Source organism: Grampus griseus, assembly GCF_964374135.1.
Source record: "Grampus griseus genome assembly, chromosome: X".
NCBI classification, from domain to species: Eukaryota; Metazoa; Chordata; class Mammalia; order Artiodactyla; family Delphinidae; genus Grampus; species Grampus griseus.
Genome location: NC_138999.1, coordinates 129,703,989 through 129,723,021, shown reverse-complemented (window position 1 = coordinate 129,723,021; position 19,033 = coordinate 129,703,989). Strand labels below are relative to the sequence as shown.

Genomic DNA, 19,033 nt, shown 5'->3' with positions numbered 1-19,033 from the left:
TTCCGCCCCGCCGGGCGACGCACGAGGCCGGCTTAAAGGGGAAGTGAGTCAGTGTCCGCGGACTCGGCCGGCCGAGGCTCGCGCCCGCCGCGGCCCCGACAGGCCCCGGCCCGGCGGCGGCGGCGGCGGCGGCGGCGGCGGCCATGGCCGGGGGGCCGGGCCCGGGAGACCCCGCGGTCCCCGGCGCCCAGCACTTCCTGTACGAGGTGCCGCCCTGGGTCATGTGCCGCTTCTACAAAGTGATGGACGCCCTGGAGCCCGCCGACTGGTGCCAGTTCGGTGGGTGGTGGCGGGCCGGCGGGGGCGGGGCGGGGGGCGCGCGGAGGCCGGACGCCCCGGCCTGACGCACCCCCGCCCCGCAGCCGCCCTGATCGTACGCGACCAGACCGAGCTGCGGCTATGCGAGCGCTCCGGGCAGCGCACGGCCAGCGTCCTGTGGCCCTGGATCAACCGCAACGCCCGCGTGGCCGACCTCGTGCGCATCCTCACGCACCTGCAGCTGCTCCGCGCGCGGGACATCATCACGGCATGTGAGCGCGCGGCCCCGGAGCCCCTGGGACCCCCAGAACCCCCAGGACCTCGGGAGAGGGGCCGCCCAGGGCCTCCCCTGGAGCTCCTCCCCCCCCCCCCCTTCGCCTGGGCCTAACAGCCCTTTCCTTCCTCTGCTTCCCAGGGCACCCTCCCGCCCCGCTTCTGCCCCCCAGCGCCACCGCCCCGAGGCCTAACAGCATCTCTGCACCTTCTGAGGCCGCGGCCCCCAGCCCCCAGAAGTTGCACTCGTCGGCCTCCACCCTCCTCTCCCCAGGTAAGGCTGCTCCCGGGGGTTGGCCTGATGAACCGGAGGAAAGGAGCCTCTTGACACTGGCCACGGCTGTAGATCCGGCCACTGGTCTCTGTCTGCCGCTCACTGGTGTCTTTATGAAGCTCTTCCAGGCTCCCAGACTCATTCTGACCCTGAGCTCGGCCCTGTCCCAAGCCCTGCTGCCCTCCAGCCACCACTGCCATCGGCAGCCCCTTCCTGTATCAAGGTAGGTGGGTCCTGCCTCCACCCAGAGGTTTGAGACAAGCGATGAGAAGGCAGCCTTTGGTACCCTGGGGAGCCCCAGCCAGACCAGCAGGGGTGGGCTAGGCAGAGGGGAGGAGGCGGGACCTCGCCTGATCTGGGGTTTCTTCCCACAGCGGAGCCCAGAGAGCCCAGCGTCCATCCTGCAGGGGGCCCACTCCTCTTTCTGCTGGCCCCTCCATGAGATTTGCCAGGGCACCCACGACTTCTCAGAGGAGCTGAAGATCGGGGAGGGCGGCTTTGGGTGTGTGTACCGGGCTGTGATGAGGAGCACGGTGTATGCCGTGAAGAGGCTAAAGGAGGTGTGTGTAACGTCCGGGCAAAGGCCGACCCTCACTTTTCTGGCCCTCCCCCCACCACCCCACACGGCTCCTTCAGCCCTCCGATTTCCCAGTCCAAGGCCCCGCCCCTTGCTTGTTCTGGGCCCAAAACAGGAGGCAGACCTGGAGTGGGCCACGGTGAAGCAGAGCTTTCGGACCGAAGTGGAGCAGCTGTCACGGTGAGCCTGTGGTGTCCCTCCTGGTGCGGGCAGCGGGAGAGGCCCGCCAGGACCGTGTGTCACGCACCTGGCCCCCTTGGTCTCCCGAAGCCTGCCAGGCTCAGGCTAGCTGAGGAAACGGCAGGGACTGTCCCCACGATGGGCAGATGGAAGGCGTGGTGGATGCTGGGGGCCAAAGTGCTCAGACCCCACTTTTCCAAGCAGGTTTCGTCACCCGAACATCGTGGACTTTGCTGGCTACTGTGCTCAGAGTGGCTTCTACTGCCTTGTCTATGGCTTCCTGCCCAACGGCTCCCTGGAAGACCGCCTCCATGTCCAGGTAGCCGGACCTAGGCTGGCACGTTGCATCACACTTGGCACCCGGGCAGAGCGGGACACGGGGCCTGGGCTCTCGGCCTCTGCGAGCGGGGCCCCTCCCTGCTGCTCCCGCATGCCCAGAAGCCTGGCTCGTGGTGCCTCTGAAAGGGGGTTCTGGACTCGGAGTAGCTTGACTTGGGCTTCTCCCCTTTGCAAGCAGGGTAGCGGAAGGGTCGCGTCAGCATTGCCCTGAGGGAAGGAGGCGATAGACAGCACCGGGGCCCCATCTAGGGAGGCACCCACAAGACGCAAGGGCTAACCGAACACAGGGCAGGAGCACCTCTAACCTCACGCTGAAGGGCTCAGGATAAGCGTGCTGTGTGCGGGGAGGCGGGGAAAGAGCCTCCGACGACATCCTGATCACCCCAGAGCCAGGACTGCCAGAGCCTGTGGGGGGTCCCCAGGGCATGATCCCAGCCCCATGTGCTGTGCAGAGAGAGCACCGCAGGAGCTTAGTCGCCACCCTCTTCTGAAGTAGCTCATGGAGACTTTGCTCCTCGTTTTCCAGAAGGGGAAACTGAGGCCCAGAGAGTCAACTGCTCGTCCAGACCCCTTGGTGACAGGTGGAGGGAAGGATGGGGGTCAAAGAACAGTGGCCCGCAGCCTCCCCTCTGCCCCTTTGCTCCTTCTGCCCTTCCAGACCCAGACCTGGCCTCCTCTCTCCTGGCCTCAGCGACTGGACATCCTTCTGGGCACGGCCCGGGCAATTCAGTTTTTACATCAAGACAGCCCCAGCCTCATCCACGGAGATGTCAAGAGGTGAGGAGGGGACACAGCCAGGCCCCCGGGGCCTCTCAGAGTGGCAGGAACATAGTCTACGGCAAGGGGTCACGCTCCCAAACCTTCCGCCGGCAGGGAGCCGTGGTGCCTGCTCGCCACGGCCCACTGGGCCCAAGAAGCCTTGCCCTGAGCGCCCCCCATGAGAGTGGGCCTACCCTCTCCCGCTCGAGACTCAGGTTGGGGATGTCAGGGCTGGGGGCTCTGGGTCACTGAGTACCCGGTGTGGGACAGGTGTGGAAGCAGAGGCCAACGACGGGCCCCACCGATGAACGGGGGCTGAACCGTGTGAGGGTGCTCTGGGGGCCACGTGCTCGGAGCCCCAGGTGGCTGGAACGCTCAGGCGCACCGGCCACTGTCTGCAGTCTGATTTTGTCAGGACCAGGCAGGTGGGGGGGGGGGGGTCACGGAGTGGGCCAGGGCCAAGGCTGGGCCCACACCACTCTCTTCCCTCCCCAAGTTCCAACGTCCTTCTGGATGAGAGACTGATGCCCAAACTGGGAGACTTTGGCCTGGCCCGTCTCAGCCGGTTTGCAGGCGCCAACCCCAGCCGGAGCAGCACTGTGGCCCAGACTCGGACTGTGCGTGGCACCCTGGCGTACCTGCCCGAGGAGTACATCAAGACGGGGAGGCTGGCTGTGGAGACCGACACCTTCAGTTTCGGCGTGGTGAGCCACTGGGCCCTGTGATGAAGCTTCAGCTCCAGGGCACTGCCCTCCCCGGCGCAGGCCACTTCCTCGGTCCCGCACCTCGTTTCACGTTTGTAGTTTTGAATTCTTTTGTTTCAAGTGGGCCCTCCAAACCGCCAGAGCTTTAGTCCCACGGCTGCGGCTCTGTCCTTGCTGAGAGTCGGTCCTCGTGTGCCTGTCTGAGGGATGTGCCCCTGTCAGCCCCGGTCCACGCCCAGCTGGGCGTCCCCATCCACTGTGCACCCCTCCCCCCCGCAGTGGGCCTGCCTGCCTCGCCCTCCAGCCTGTCCTCTCTCCAGGTGGTGCTGGAGACCCTGACCGGCCAGCGGGCTGTGAGGATGCACGGTGCCCAGACCAAGTATCTGGTGAGCCTCCTGAGGCAGGGCAGGGAGGAAGGTGGGCCGGGAGGTGCTGCTCTGGGCGACAGACAGGCGTAGACCTGGAGGGCGGAATGATCTGGAACGCAGTGCCCCACGGGAGCCAGCCTCTGCCGTTGCTGACTCATCGTTGAAAATAGGCAGGGCCCCAGACGGCTTCATTTACCTTGCCGAGGAGAAACCTGTCTGTCCTCTTGGATGCCGTGGGCCCTTCCAGACCCCGCCTGGGCTGGGGGCGGGCGAGGAGGGTGCCAGCCACAGTGGAAAACAGAACCGGGTGGGCGCGTGGGGACGGGAGAGGCTGTGGCAGAGAATGCGGCCGCCTCTGAGAAGCCCTCCCGAGTGCTGTGGCGCGGGTCCAAGCTGCCCGGGGCCTGACCTGGAGCCAGGAGCCCAGCTCCTCGCCAGGCCCGTCTGCTCGGTTGGCGCGTGTGCTTCGCGCTTTACAAGCTGCTGTGTTTCCTGGCCTTCCGCCCCGGGCTTGGGGCTGTTTCTGTCCGTTGCCGGGTCTTGGTGGGTCTGTGCCAGAGCCGGGCAGCCAAACAGGAGACCTCCTCCACGTGGGCCGCTCCGCCCGCCCGGAGCAGCGCACCACACCCCTCGGGCCTGACCGCTGGTTCTCTGTGCCACAGCCAAAGCGAGTTTCCGTAACCGTGAGGAGGCTGTGGAAGCCCCCTCACCTGCCCCCCAGACTCGGGCCGACTCCCCGATGCCTGCCCCAGGGCCTTTGTAAGAGCCTTTCCCTCTGCCTGAAAGGCCAACCCCCCACCCAACCCCAGTCTTTCCTGCCAGTCCCTCCCCTCTCAGAACTCAAGGTGGCCTCTGGTCCTGTTCCCACCCCTCTCGGCTCCGCCCTCCCCGGCTAGTTCATCCCTTTAGATCCCCGCTGAAGTGTCACTTGCTTGGGCCCCAGTTGAAAGCCCCGTGGGCCTCCCTACCGCAGTTTCCATTGGTTAAGAGGCATGTCGGCGTCTCTCCCCTCCCAGGAAGTCAACTCTGTGAAAGCGGGCCCGGGTGCTGTGTGTGTAGCTGGATCCCTGGGGCCTGGGCCACCAGCGACGAGGGTCTGGGGGTCGCAGCAGAAGGCACGGCCCCCGGTGACCACACTCACGTTACGTGTCCCGCAGAAAGACCTGGTTGAAGAGGAAGCCGAGGAGGCTGGTTTGGCCCTGAAAAGCACCCAGACCACACTCCAAGCAGGTCTGGCTGCAGATGCCTGGGCCGCCCCGATCGCCACCCAGATCTCCAAGAAGCACCTGGACCCCAGGCCTGGGCCGTGCCCACCAGAGCTGGGCCTGGCCCTGGGCCAGCTGGCTTGCTGCTGCCTGCACCGCCGGGCCAAGAGGAGACCCGCCATGACCCAGGTAGGCCTGTGAGGCAGGGGGAAGGGAAGCAGCTGAGATGCCAGCCACCCGTGGGAGACCGTGGCCTGCTGGAAATGCCACATTCCTGGCACTGCCGTGTAGGGAGCCAGACACAGCCCCTCGCAGACCTCTTTCTGGAGGAAGTCTCCAAATGTGCCTTGCCTGCCTGTGCTTCTGCTAGGAGTGGCCGGAGCTCCACTGAACCCCGCCTGGTACACAGAGGGAGGCCAGAGGCTTTTTACTGCGCCCCCTCCTGGCTGTGCTGTGCCACTGCACCTAACTTTTTGAGTCCCCTCCCCATCACCCACCTCTCTGTCTCTGAGAAGAGGAAGGAAGAAGCCCCATTCGAGGGCACCAGGGCAGCGAGGTTCGCTTCCTAGAAGACAGAGAGAAGCCATTCTAAGTCCTTAGCTTTGCTGGCTACAACTCTCTTCTTCATCCCTGACCCGGAGCCGCTGTGCAGTTTGACCACCTTCTGTGAGGACCACTCGCCCTGAGAGCCCCTCTCCCTCCTCGCAGGCCTACCAGAAGCTGGAGACGCTGCAGGCGGCAGTGGCAGGGCCGTCTCTGGAGCCAGAGGCCACCAGCCGCAGCCCCCCTTCCCCTCAGGAGAACTCCTACGTGTCCACCACTGGCAGTACCCTGAGCGGTGCCAGCCCATGGCAGCCCCTGGCGACGCCCTCGGGAGCCCTGGCCCAGGCTCCAGAGCGGCTGCAGAAAGGCGCCAACCAGCCCGTGGAGAGCGACGAGAGCATGTCCGGCCTATCTGCTGCCCTGCATTCCTGGCACCTGACCCCGAGCTGCCCCCCGGGCCCAGCCCGGCCAGGCAGCCCTGGCCCAGGGGCCGCCGTGTGGGCGCCAGCACCCCTCGGACAGGCTGGCTGTACTCAAGGGGATGCCACCAGACAGTCGAGCTGGGGGAGCAGCCCGGGGCTCCAGCCCACAGCTGTGGAAGGTACCTGGGGACACGTGCCCAGAAGAGGGACCAGCGGCCTCCTTTGGTGGCAGTCCCCATCTTCCCCACCCCCGGCCTTCTGGGAGGAGAGAACTGGGGCCTACCGTTAAGCTCCCTGTGTCCTTAGCAAGTTCCAGGCCACTGTCTCGGGGAGGCCCCCCACCCGGCCTTGGAAAGGCCCACAGAGGACGGTCCCGTGCCGTCTCATCTCCCCAGACCGCGGCCTCAGCTGGCTGAGGAGAGGCCAGGACCTTGCTCCCCAAAAGCTGAGGGCAAGGAAGGCCCAGTCCAGGACCGGGCTCCAGGCCCAGCAGCTAGCCAGGGCCCTAGCACGGCCCCTTCCAGGCCCCGCTCTCAGAGCGCTGAGGGCCTCTGTCCTTCCGAAGGGCAGGGAGCTGGGCTGGGGACCGGGAAGGCTCATGGGGCCAGAAGTGTCAGCAGGGCGTTCCAGGGCCATCGGCCCCTGTGGCTCAGTGGGCCCTCTCTCCACCCCAGGACCGCTCCTGGGCGGCTCCACGTCGCCACTACCCCCCCAGATTGTCATCAACCCGGCGCGACAGAAGATGCTGCAGAAGCTGGCCTTGTACGAGGATGGGGTCCTAGACAGCCTGCAGCTGCTGTCATCTAGCTCCCTCCCAGGTACCCCAGGACTGTGCTCTGCGGCCGGGCGGCTGGCCTCTGGGCCACTCGGAGCCTTCGTTCTGCTGGGGCCCAGATAGGGCCCCCGCTTCCCGAGCCCGTCACCCCCTCGAACGGCGGCTGGGAGCCCGGCCGGCCCCCACGCCTCCTTTGGGACATCGTGTATTCTGGGTACAGCCCTGTCCCGGCTCGCTCTCCTCCTCCTGACGACACGCACCTTCCCTTAGCCTGGGGGTGCTCCCAGAACACAGGCAGCCCCCACAGCTACGTCCCATTCCAGAGAGCGCCCCGGGAGCAAGGGGGAAGCGCAGCCCAGCCCTCGAGTGCCTCCCCCTGTTTGCTAACCGACTGGCATTTCTTCCCCCCTCTGCAGACTTGGGCCTGGAGCACGGGAACAGGCAGGGGCCCGAAGAGAGTGATGAGTTTCAGAGCTGAACTGCCGCCTGGTCAGATCCCTAAACCCAGAAGTCGAAGTTCTCACGGTTGGAAGTTCTCACAGCTCGCGAACCCTCGGCAGCCTTGGGGGCTCCGTCCTCACGGAGGAGGGCAGGTGGTGGCCCTGCTGCTCTTGGGGCGTGGGCACGGGCAGGGCTCAGGGCCCCCCAGGCCGGCTGCGGCTGGCTGTCAGTAGGGCAGGACATCTCAACAGCCTGCCTTGAGGCCAGCATTCGCGGGAGAGGAAAGCCGATGTCGTTGGAGGGGCCGGTGGCGGGGAGGAGGGCAGGTCTGAAGGCTGCTGGCCACACAGGCCAAGGAGGAGAGGTGAGTGGTCCAGTGGGACTAGCGGGGCGCCAGCTCCCCGAGAGCTGGGCGGGGCTTCTGCAGCCCAGGCCTACAGCAGCAGCCCTTAGCCCTTCTTTTCCGACCTTGCTGAAGCCCTGGGGAAGAGCAGCCACTCTGATGACGGGAACCGATGAGGCCAGGGGCCCTCCCAGCTGCTTGTAATTGGGAAGGGGAAAGTGAGCTGTGGCCGTCCCGTGGTTCAGTCCACTAGCTAGAAGCGGGAGTTCGGAGAGGCCCCAGCGAGTGCAGCAGCGCCTCCCGGCAGGCCAGCGTCCGCAGGCTTCCCCAGGGAGCCGGGAGCCAGCCTAACAGGCCACCGAGCCGGGTCGGGCTCCAGAGGCCACAGGCTCAGCCTCAGGCCCGGGCACTGCTCGTGACAGAGGGGCCACTACCCCAGGTTTGGCTAGGCCCAAACCTTGTGTTACCCAGACAGTGAGAAGCCCCAAGACAGCAGGAAGTTGGCAGCAAGACAGAGAGGAAGGAAAATGAAAATGGGACTCACGTTTGTGGAAGCAAGTCGGCGTTGGTGCAACTGAGTGTCTCTGAGAGTAGCCCAGGGCTGTAGCACAGGCTTCGGATGATCTTGTGTCTGCGATCACGAGTCACACTACATGCCCCGCGAAGCTAGGCACTGGTGAAGTCCAAGTCGTCCTGGAGTAATAAATACGTACACTTCGATCGCTGGCTGTACTTGTAGGCTTTGTGGCACTGAAAGCCTTGAGCTTTTCCAGTGCTTCTCACCTCGGTGTTCTTGACTGTCCAAACCCAGACCCTAGCCTCCCACCCGCAGGTCCTCTGGAGGTTCTTGTTTCCATTCCCATCAAGCCACCATGCTGGCGGCAGATCCACAACACTACTACCCAGCAGTACTTTCACAGGTTGTTAAGTTTTCCCTGGTTTATGGATTTTGACGCTATTGTAAATGGTATTTTTATTTCGTTTTCTAGTTGATCATTGACAGTGTATAGAAACACAACTGAGTTTTGTATATTGGCTTTGCATTCTGTGGCCTTGGCTCTCACTCACACCTTAGCTCTAGTTTTTTGGTGGATACCTTTGGGACAGTTTATGCACACAATCATTTCATCTGCAAATAAAGACAGTCTCACCCCTTCCTTTCCGTCTGTGTGCCTTTCAGTTCTTTTTCTTTTCTAATTAATTAGTTAATTAATTAATGTGGCTGCACCGCGCAGCTTGCGGGATCGTGGTTCCCTGACCAGGGATCGAACCTGGGCCCATGGCAGTGGAAGCGCGGAGTCCTAACCACTGGGCTGCCAGGGAATTCCCTCATTTATTTTTCTTGCCTTGTTAACACTTGCTAGGGCCTCTGGTTAAACGTTGAATAGAGCGGTGCAAGTGGACATCCTTGCCTTGTTGTCAATGTTAGGGGGCAAAGTGTTGGCTTTTCACCATTAAGTATGATGCTACCTATAGGATTGTCATAGATGTACTTTGTCAATGTGTATTCCTTAGATAAAAACAGCACTCGGTCATGATGTGTTATCCTTTTATATATTGCTGAATTCCATTTGCTAATATCTCTTGAGAAGTTTTGCGTCTGTGTTCATGAGGGGTATTGATCTGTAGTTGTCTGGTAATATCTTTATCTGGTTTTGGTGTCAGGGCCTCATAAAATAAGTTGGAAAGTGTCTCCTTCTCCTCCTGTGTCCTTAAAGGGCTTGTGTATCCTTCGTGTTACTTCTTTTTTTTGTTTTCAATATTTATTTATTTGGTTGCTCCAAGTCTTAGTTGCCGCAGGCAGGCTCCTTAGTTGTGGAATGCATGTGGGATCTAGTTCCCTGACCAGAGATCGAATCCGGGCGCCCTGCGTTAGGAGTTCAGTCTTAGCCACCGCGCCACCAGGGAAGTCCCCAGTGTTACTTCTTTAAATGTTTGATGGATTCGCCAGTGAAGTCATCTGCACCTGGAGTTTTCTTTGTGGGAAGGTTTTTCATTATAAGTTCAATTTCTTTAATTAGATATGAAGCCCTTCAGGTTTTGTTTCTTCGTGGGTCAGTTTTCATAACTTGTGTCTTTCAAGGAATTTGCCCATTTCATCTCAGTTGGTATAAACTTAATAATCCCCCCTTACCCTTGTATGTCTGTAGGATCTATAGCAATAGCCCCTCTTTCATCCCCAATATTGGTAATTTTTGTCTTTCCTTCTTTTTGATCAGCTTGAATAGAGGCTTATCAATTGTATTGATCATTTCAAAGAAGCAAGTTTGGTTTCACTGGTTTTTCTCCATTGTTTGCCCATTTTCTGTTTTATTGATTTTCCACTCTATCATTTCCTTTCTTTTACTTGTTTTGGAGTAATAAATCTTATTTTGCTCATCTTTTTTCAGCTTCTTAAACCATAACCTTAAATCACTGATTTTAAACCTCGCTTTTTCTAACATAAGCATTTAAAGCTATAAATTCCCTTTGAGAACACCTTTAGCTGCGTTCTACTCATTTGGATAAGTTCTGTTTTCATTATCATTCAGTTCATAATGTTTTCTAATTTTCCTTGTGATTATTTATTTAACCAATATCTTACTTAGAAGTGTATTTAATTTCCAAATATTTGAGAATTTTGCAGATATCTTTTCGTTATGTGTTTTTAATTCTGTTGTGGTCAGAAAATTTACTCCGTATAGCTGCATTTCTTTTACGATTATCGAGACTCGTTTTGTGGCTTAACCTATGGTTTAGCTTGGTGAATGTTCCATGTGTATTTGAAAAGAGTATATATTCCGCAGTTGGGTGGAGCGTTCTGTAAATGTCAGTTAGGTCAAGGCGGTTGACAGTGTTCAAGTGTCTGGCGGACTGAGAGAAGGGGACTGCAGTCTCCAGCTGTAACTGAATTTGCCTTTCTCCTTTCAGTTCCGTCGGATTTTGCTGCGTGTACTTTGAAGCTATCATTGGGTGCACACACGTTTAGGATTGTTGTGTTCTTGATAAATTGGCCCTTTTATTATCATTTAATGCCCCTGTTTATCTCTGATAATGTTCTTTCTTTTGACGCCTGCTTTATCTGGTATGAATGTGAGTGGCTACTCCCAACTTCCTTATGCCTAATTTGTTCCGTGGTATAACTTTTTCCGTTCTGTTCTTTTAACCTACCTGTGTCTTTGTATTTAAAGTGCAGTTATAGATGCATATGGTTTGGTGTTACTTTTTGTTTTGTTTTGTTTTTTGTCTGTTTGTTTCTTTTTCAGTCTTACTTTTTTTTTTTTTTAGAATCAATTTTATTTATTTGTTTGTTTTGGGTTGTGTTGGGTCTTCGTTGCTGCAGGCTTTCTCTAGTTGTGGCGAGCGGGGGCCACTCTTCTTTGCGGTGCGTGGGCTTCTCCTTGCGGTGGCTTCTCTTGTTGCAGAGCACCGACTCTAGGCGCACGGGCTTCAGTAGTTGTAGCACGCAGGCTCAGTAGTTGTGGCTCGTGGGCTCCAGAGCACAGGCTCAGTAGTTGTGGCACACGGGCTTAGTTGCTCCACAGCATGTGAGATCTTCCCGCACCAGGGCTTGAACCCGTGTCCCCTGCATAGGCAAGCAGATTCTTAACCACTGCGCCACCAGGGAAGTCCCTCAGTCTTACTTTTTTAACCACTCTCATAATCTCTGCCTTTTAATTGGTCTGTTTAATCCATTTACGTGTGATGGTTAGGTTTAAGTCTATCATCTTGCTATTTATTTTCTATTTGTCCCATCTGTTCTTTGTTCCTTTTCTCCTCTATCCCTGGTTTCTTTGGATTAATCAAATATTTCTGGCGTTCTATTTTTTCTCTGCGGTTGGTTTGTTAGCTCTGATAACTGAGGCCACTGGTTCTGCTCAGGAGCCCCCTCTTCCTGCACCATATTCTGGAAAGTACCTCCAGGCAGAGATGCAGGCTGCTCGGAGCCATCTCCACATCCGTCTTCCTTCAGATCACAGTCGTGCGCTGCCCGTTGGCCACTATCTGAAAATAGTTGTTTCAGATACTTTGACTGGTTTCCTAGTTGTTCACACCGAGAGGGCCATTCTGGCCAGAATCAGAACTTTCCCCTCTTTTCTGCGGAATTCTTCAATCCTGAGATCACCCCATCTTTCTCCTGCACGATCCATTTCCTCCTCCCTCCTGGATCTACCTTCATCAGCTCAGTGACTTTGTGTAGCTGTAAACAGCCAGGTGCCAGCCACTGCTGAGATCCAAGTCGGTACCAGTTATCTGTTGTTCCAAACCACCTCGAAGTTGAGGGGCTGAAACGATGACAGTAACTTTGCCTGTGAACTTGCAACCTGGGCGGGGCTCCGATGGGACAACTCAGTGTCAGCTGGAGTGACCAGAAGGCTGGTTGCTGGGACCGTCCAGAGGCTCCCGCGCGTGTCTGGTGGTTAGCCAGGGGCCCTGCTGGGACTAGGACATCTACACATACCTCTTCCTTGTGGCCGTGTGGCCTCTTTCCAGTGCGGGGCTGGCTTCTAAGCGCGAACCTCTTGAGACAGCCTGCTGGAGGCTGTGTCACCTTTCATGGTCTGCTTTCTGCTGCTCCCTTGAGGGGAAAGGAATTACAGTCCACCTTTTGATGGGAGGAGCGTCAAGATTCAGGGACGGGTTGAAAAGCAGCCCAAGGGCATTTCCGTCACCCTGCAAAGGTCCCTCATGCGAGAGGAGCGCTAGGCTGGCTTCAGACACGTAGACGAGTCTGTTGTGTTCTTGAACCTCGCATAAGTGGAACCGTGTAGCACGGGCCCTTTCGTGCCCAGCTCCTTTCACTCGGCCCGTAGTTTTGAGATGCAGCCGTGCTATTGCGAGCAGCAGTAGCTGACGGGCTTTCACGCCCGAGGGGTGTTCTGTTGTAGAAACAGACCGCGTTTCGTCCCTTCTTCTCCCCTTCACGGACGTCTGGGTTGTTTTCAGTTTGGTGCTGGTATAAATAAAGCTTCCCTGGACATTTTCATGCATGTCTTGGTTACGGATGCCCCCCTTCCTCTTGGATGTTACATCCGTTAGGGTTTAGGCCGAGAGGCAGAGCGACTATTGGTAAGAGAAGAATTGTTACAGATACGGTTAGACCCTGCAAATCTCCATGAGGCTGTGGCTTCTGCCTCTGGTGTTGGGCCTCAGGTCAGCAGCCCTGGCCTCTGGAAGGGAGAGACAGCCGTTCGTGGGAGAGCAAACCCAAATGGAGCCTGCGTCTTTCTCGCTGTATCCAAGTGCTGGCGATGCAGGTGGCCTACAGACAAGCGGGCACCCCACAGCACAAAGTCACGCGCACAGCTGCCAGATCCCATGCAGATTTCTCCTGTGGCCAACGCTGAGCTGGGACCACACGGCGAGCGGGACTCTGGAAACGTTGTTTTGGTTCAGCCAGAGTGACGCGGGAGCAGAGTAGCCCAAGCATCGTACTCGGGGCAGGGCTTCTGGGTCACGCGGGATGGGCGCGGTCGGTTTTAGCAGGTTTCTAACAGACGCTTTCCCGAGTGGCTGTTCCAGTTTACCCCCTTCCCCAGCACTTGGTGTTCTCAGCACGTTTTCACTGTAATCATTCTGACAGGGGTCAGACTCGTGGTTCGAGTTCTCATTTCCCCGATGACTAATGATGAACGTGAGTTCGTTGGCTTATTGGCCATCTGGAGGTCCTCTCCTGGGAAAGGCACATTGTGTGACGAGGCCCTGTGTCCATTCAGAGCATTGGTCTTGGATGATATATGTCCCGTAGTATCTTCTGCCACTCTGGAGTTTACCTGTTCACTCTCTTAATGACGTCTTTGATTAACAGTTCTTAATTTTAGTGAAGTTCAACATGTTGATCTTTTCTGCTTGGGTTACTGCTTTCTGTGCTCTGTTCAGGGTCGTGGGGATATTCTCCTTAGACTTCTAGACACTGCATTGCTTTACGTCTCCTATTTAGGTCCCTGCTGTATCTCAAATTGATTTTTGTTTCTGCCTCAGGCTGTCCTTTTTTCCCACATGGACATCCAGTCTGTCCCACACCAGTTAGTAAAAAGACCATCCTTCCCCACCGAATCAAAGTGGGGACTTTGTCATCAGTCTGCTAGCCAGATGTGGCCTCTGTTCCATGACACCAGGCTCTCTGGTGTCCCTCTGCCAGCACCACCCCGGCTTCATCGCTGCAGCCTTAGAGGAAGTGTCAGTTGCTGTGAGTGGTGAGCCCTCGGGTTTGTTCTTCCAGACTGTCGTAGTTTTTCTGGGCCCTTTGCACTTCCATATAAATTGTAGAGCAGTTGGAACGCTCCTCCACTGCTGGTGGGAATGTAAACTGGGTCAGCCACTTTGGAAAATGGTGTGGCAGTGTCTTAAAACGTCATCATCCACGTATACCATGATACAGCTCTTCCCCCGCCAACATCGATCTGAGAGACATCGATCTATGTCCACACAAAAACTTGTTCACGAATGCTCACAGCTGCTCTAGTCACAACAGCCAGACAGTGGAAACAATCCAAACGGCCATCAGGTGACGGGATAAACGAATTGTGTGTTCACACAACAGCAGAAAACTTAGCAATAAAAAGGAACAAACTATTGGACTCAGAATAACTGCAGAGTGACAGGATCATACACACTGGATGAATCCATTTATGTACGATTCTAGGAAATGCAAGCTTCTGTCTCCTGACAGAGGCTGATAGGTGGCTGCCTAGGGCTGGGCGGCAGGGAAGGGTCACCAGGAGCGAGAGGAAACTTTCGGAGGTCATGGATATGGCCATTCTCAATTGTGGTGACGGTTTCACAGATAGAACTTTCCAGGACTAGGCTTTAAACTACGTGCCGTTGATTTTATGTCAATTTTACCTCAGTATAGCTGTTTTTTCAAAATACAACGTGACTCTTTTAAGCAACATATTGTCGGGGGGGTGGTTTTCCATTTAATCCAGCCTGGCAATCATTGTTTAGTCATTGGCATTTTGATGTAATTGTCCATATGGTTGTGTGTGTATTTGTTGTGGTAAAATGCACATGACATAGTATTTATCGTGTGAACCATTTGGATCCGATTCAGTTGCGCTGGATACATTCACAGTGTTGCGTAACCATCACCACTAGCGAAACCCCCAAACTCTTTCATCATCTCCAACATAAACCCTGTGCCCACTAACCAGTGACGCCCCATTCTCCCTCCTGAGATGGCCGTGTTGTCCCATCTGCTCTTTGTTCCTTCCTTTTTCCTTTCTCACCTTCTTTCAGTGTCACTCGTGTCATCCTTCTTGGGTCCCCCTTGCCTTGGTGCTGCTGTCTTCACATCGGCGTGGTTTGACTTATGCTGTGTTTACCTCGTAGAGTCCCCTTCTAACGCTCTGCATGCCTTCCCGCAGCTCTGGTCTTCCACCCTGGATCCCTCCTTCCCTCCCTTGCTTTCTTTCTCAGATGATTTCATTTCTTGACCGAAAATAAGGTCAAGAAAATAACCGGAGGATAACATCACCATAGGAGGCATTAACGAGCATGACCCATCCTCAGATGTTTTCTGACCTCGACTACTGCAAACCACCAAAACCCCTCTATGGATCCCATGGCCTAGACGTCAGTACTTTTGGAATAACACTTCATTTTTAAAATTTTTTTATAAATGTATTTCTTTTATTTATTTTTGGCCGCATTGGGTCATTGTTGCAGCGCGCGGGCTTTCTCTAGTTACAGCGAGCGGGGGCTACTCTTCATTGCGGTGCGCGGGCTTCTCGTTGTGGTGGCTTCTCTTGTTGCGGAGCACGGGCTCTAGGCGCACGGGCTTCAGTAGTTGTGGCTCGCGGGCTCTAGAGCGCAGGCTCAGTAGTTGTGGCGCGCGGGCTTAGTGGCTCCGCGGCCTGTGGGATCTTCCCAGACCAGGGCTCGAACCCGTGTCCCCGGCACTGGCAGGCGGATTCTTAACCACTGCGCCACCAGCAAAGTCCCGAGACCACACTTTGTTTATCCATTCTTCCATAGATGGAAATGTGGGTTGTTCCCACTTTGGGGCTGCTATGAAGAGTGCTGCTATGAACGTTTGTGTATAAGTTTTCCTGTGGCTGTGTTTCATTTCTCTGGGAGTGGAGTTGCTAGGTGATATGGCAACGTATGTGTAACATTTTGCTGCACCATTTTACAGCCACACCGGCAACCTGTGGTCCACGTCGTCAGCAGCGCCACGTGATCGTCTGTCCTTTCAGTGATAGCCGCCCTAGTAAGTGTGAAGTGTACTGAAGCTTGGGTTTCTACTTCCTTAGTGACTAATGACGTTTAACGTCCTTTCACGGGCAGGATCGTTTTCCTTCAGCCTGAAGAACTACCTGCAATATTTCTTACAGGACAGGTAGGCTGGCGTTGAGTTGCCCCAACGTTTGCCCAAAATGTATTTATTTTGCCTTCACCTTTAAAGGCTATTTTGCTCGGTATAGAACTCCAGGTTGGCAGTTTTTCTCTTTCAGCACTTTTAACTGTATTATCCCATCACCTTTCATTATTTCTGTTGAAAAGCCATCATCAGTCTTATTACAGTGCCTCCGCAGTCGATGTGTTGTTTCCCTCTAGGTGCTTTCAGTACTTCTTCTCTGTCTTGGATGTTCAACGGTCTGACTTTGTGACGTGCTTCGTGCCTAGCTGTGATTTTCTTGGTGTCTGTGTTGCTTAATGTTTGTAACCTCCTTGAACCTGGGGTTTGGTGTCTTTCTGTCACTTTTGGAAAATCCCCGGCCACCATCTCTTCAAATACATTGCTTCTGTCCTCTTTCCTCTGCTGCTTGAGAACCAGCCAGTGCACCCTCATCTCAAGGATTGTAGCCCCTCAAGTCAGGCCTCTGCTGCCTGCTTGTTCTCTGGTGCCTTCAAATGGTTCTTTAAAAATATACATTTTGTCCAGCTTCTCTAGCTGTTTGCAGTGACAGTCTGATATACTCTATCAGTCGTGGCCAGAATCAGAAGAAGTCGCCAGCACGTCTTATCTCCTTGCACACTGTCGATTTCTCCCTTCTGCCTCGTTCCATCTCCATAGCCCCGCCTTGACCAAACCGCCGTCAGCTCTGTCACGGCTGGCTGCAGCTGTCCCCTGCTGCGGGGACCCTGCCCCTGCCTGGCCCTCCAGCCTTCTCTCCTACCAGTCGGGTCTCTTCACAAAACTCAGAGGTTAAACTGTGCTGTCAGTCAAGACAGGTCTGTGCCCAGGCAAGCCAGAGCAAAGTCCAAGCAAACCTCTGTCCCTTCACTTTTCTCTCTGTTGAAGGTACGAACTGTACTAAGTTCCACCGCTAATGCTGGGTGGTTTTTTTGGTTTGCTTGTGCTCTACGGGCCATCAGTTGCTGTGGCAACCTGGAGTAAACACTTGCGAAAGGAAGCTTTCTTTGCACCGTCAGCGGGAGGGTCCAAGCTGGCAGAGGGCAGGGGACCCGTGGTCTCCTAGGGACAGGAGAGCAGAGAGACACCGCTCAGCTAGTGACAAATTAGAAGAGACGGTCGACTTGTCCTATCACCTTCATTTTTTATCATCTCACCAGGTTGCAAATGTGACATCAGAAATACTCCCTCGCTGTTGTTTTTCTAGAAGAGAAAGTCAGCAGGCACAAACAGTGAATGGAGACCTCCCTCCTGGGTTGGGTTTTCTGCTGAGTCACTGCCTTAATGGCTCCCCAAGATAACTGGCTCCCCCTCTCTTAGCCGGTTTCTAAGGCAACCAGTGAGCAGGCTGGGAGCAAAGCCAGCCTGGGATCAGGAGTCCCATTCCTGGCCACCATGCGGTCATGTTTTCCTAGCCAGAACACTGCCTTTTAAAAATACCTGCTTTTTATGAGGAATCCCAAACGGTACATGAGTGTAGTGTACAAAGGAAGACAAACCCCTTCTCACTTTCCCCGCCTGCATCTCCTCCCCGAGAGCAGAGGGCAGCCGCGCAAGCCTCAGTGGTCCACATCCTGAGACCCAGACCACGCTCGCCCCCCTGCACCCAGCTGGGCCCCCAAAGGCTGTGCCCTGGTGCGCACGCTGTCTGGATATACTATCAAGTGACGTAAGTGGTCCTCTGCGGAGAGTCGGGTTGTTTCTAGTTCTTTCTTCTGTTTGTGCTTTTGCCACCATAAACAATCCTGCGTCCTCGCAGGTGTATTTTTACACACTTAGGCGAGGCCCTCAGGAGCTGGATCGCTAGGTCATTTTGGTACGTGTAGCCCACCTGGCCTCCAAAGCACCAGGTATTGGCAAAGGTTTCACCTTTGCAAGCTTTTTGGGTTTTTTAATGTTTATTTATTTATTTAGCCAGTGCCGGGTCTTAGTTGCGGCACGTGGGATCTTCCCTGCCGCGTGCGGGATCTTCGTTGCTGTATGCGGACCCTTAGTTGCAGTATGTGGGCTTCTTAGTTGCGGCATGTGTGTGGGATCTAGTTCCCCAACCAGGGATCGAACCTGGGCCCCCTGCACCGGGAGTGTGGAGTCTTACCCACTGGACCCCCAGGGAACTCCCCACCTTTGCAAATCTAATCGGTGAGAAGGCATATCTTGCTTTTTATTTTCATTTCAGTATAAGTGAGGTTGGACGTTCTTCACTGGTTTGCCTGCATTGGCCTTTGGAATTTCTTTTCACGTGAGCTATCTAGTCATATTCGTGGTTAGATTCCACTGGGCTGTGGGTCTTTTTCTTATTGGTACGGAGAGTTCTTTCCATAATCGAGATCATACGTGTTACAAGTATTCTATCCTCATTTGTGATGTGTCTTTAACTTTGTTCCTGGTACTTTCCATTCAAAAATGTACTAATCTTCACCTGTCAGAACGGCCATCATCAAAAAGACCACAAATAACAAATGTTGGCAAGGATGTGGAGAAAGGGGAACCCTCGTGCACTGTTGGTGGGAATGTAAATTCGTGCAGCCACTACGGAAAACAGTATGGAGGTTTCTCTAAAAACTAAAAATAGAGCTACCATGTGATCCAGCAATTCCATTCCTGGGTACGTATCCAAAGAAAACGAAAACACTAATTTGAAAAGTTTCATACAGCCCAATGTTCGTAGCAGCATCATTTGCAATGGGCAAGATAAGGAAGCTACCTAAGTGTCCAACAGATGAATGGATAAAAAAAGATGCGGTATATGTATACAGCGGAATACTACTCATGGGTTAAGGAGGAAATTTAAATCTTTTAAAATACTAAATACCAAATGTAACCTTATGCCAGTACATTGGGAATAATAGCTTATTTTTTTAACATTTATTTATTTTGGCTGCACTGGGTCTTAGTTGCGGCACACGGGCTCTTCGTTGCGGCATATGGGATCTTTAGCTACAGTATGAGGACTCTTAGTTGCGGCTTGTTGAATCCAGTTCCCCAAGCAAGGATCGAACCTGGGCCCCCTGCATTGGGAGTGCAGAGTCTTACCCACTGGACCACCAGGGAAGTCCCTATGCTGGCGGTACATTTGAAATTCTAGATTAAATGAATGATTTTCTTTGAAAAATAAAAATCTCCAAAATTGTCTCAAAAAGTAGAAAAACTGAGTACAACAAAAATCACATATGATATGGAATCATATGAAAAGGGCCCGTGTTCAGCAAATTGTTCTCACCTTTCACAGAGGCA

General features: G+C 55.0%; 1 protein-coding gene across 1 annotated transcript; it reads left to right on the top strand.

Annotated features, from left to right (window-relative positions):
• Positions 1-143: 143 nt before the first annotated feature.
• Positions 144-8,605, top strand: IRAK1 (interleukin 1 receptor associated kinase 1; the record flags this gene model as incomplete). Its single annotated transcript, XM_082680952.1, has 14 exons — positions 144-279; positions 363-530; positions 674-805; positions 925-1,028; positions 1,180-1,365; positions 1,498-1,562; positions 1,767-1,881; positions 2,560-2,678; positions 3,157-3,364; positions 3,685-3,750; positions 4,890-5,126; positions 5,646-6,081; positions 6,577-6,720; positions 7,094-8,605. The coding sequence occupies 14 exons, from the start codon at positions 144-146 to the stop codon at positions 7,153-7,155; spliced, it is 2,178 nt and encodes a 725-aa protein (XP_082537078.1). The 3' UTR covers positions 7,156-8,605.
• Between the last annotated feature and the right edge of the window lie 10,428 nt (positions 8,606-19,033).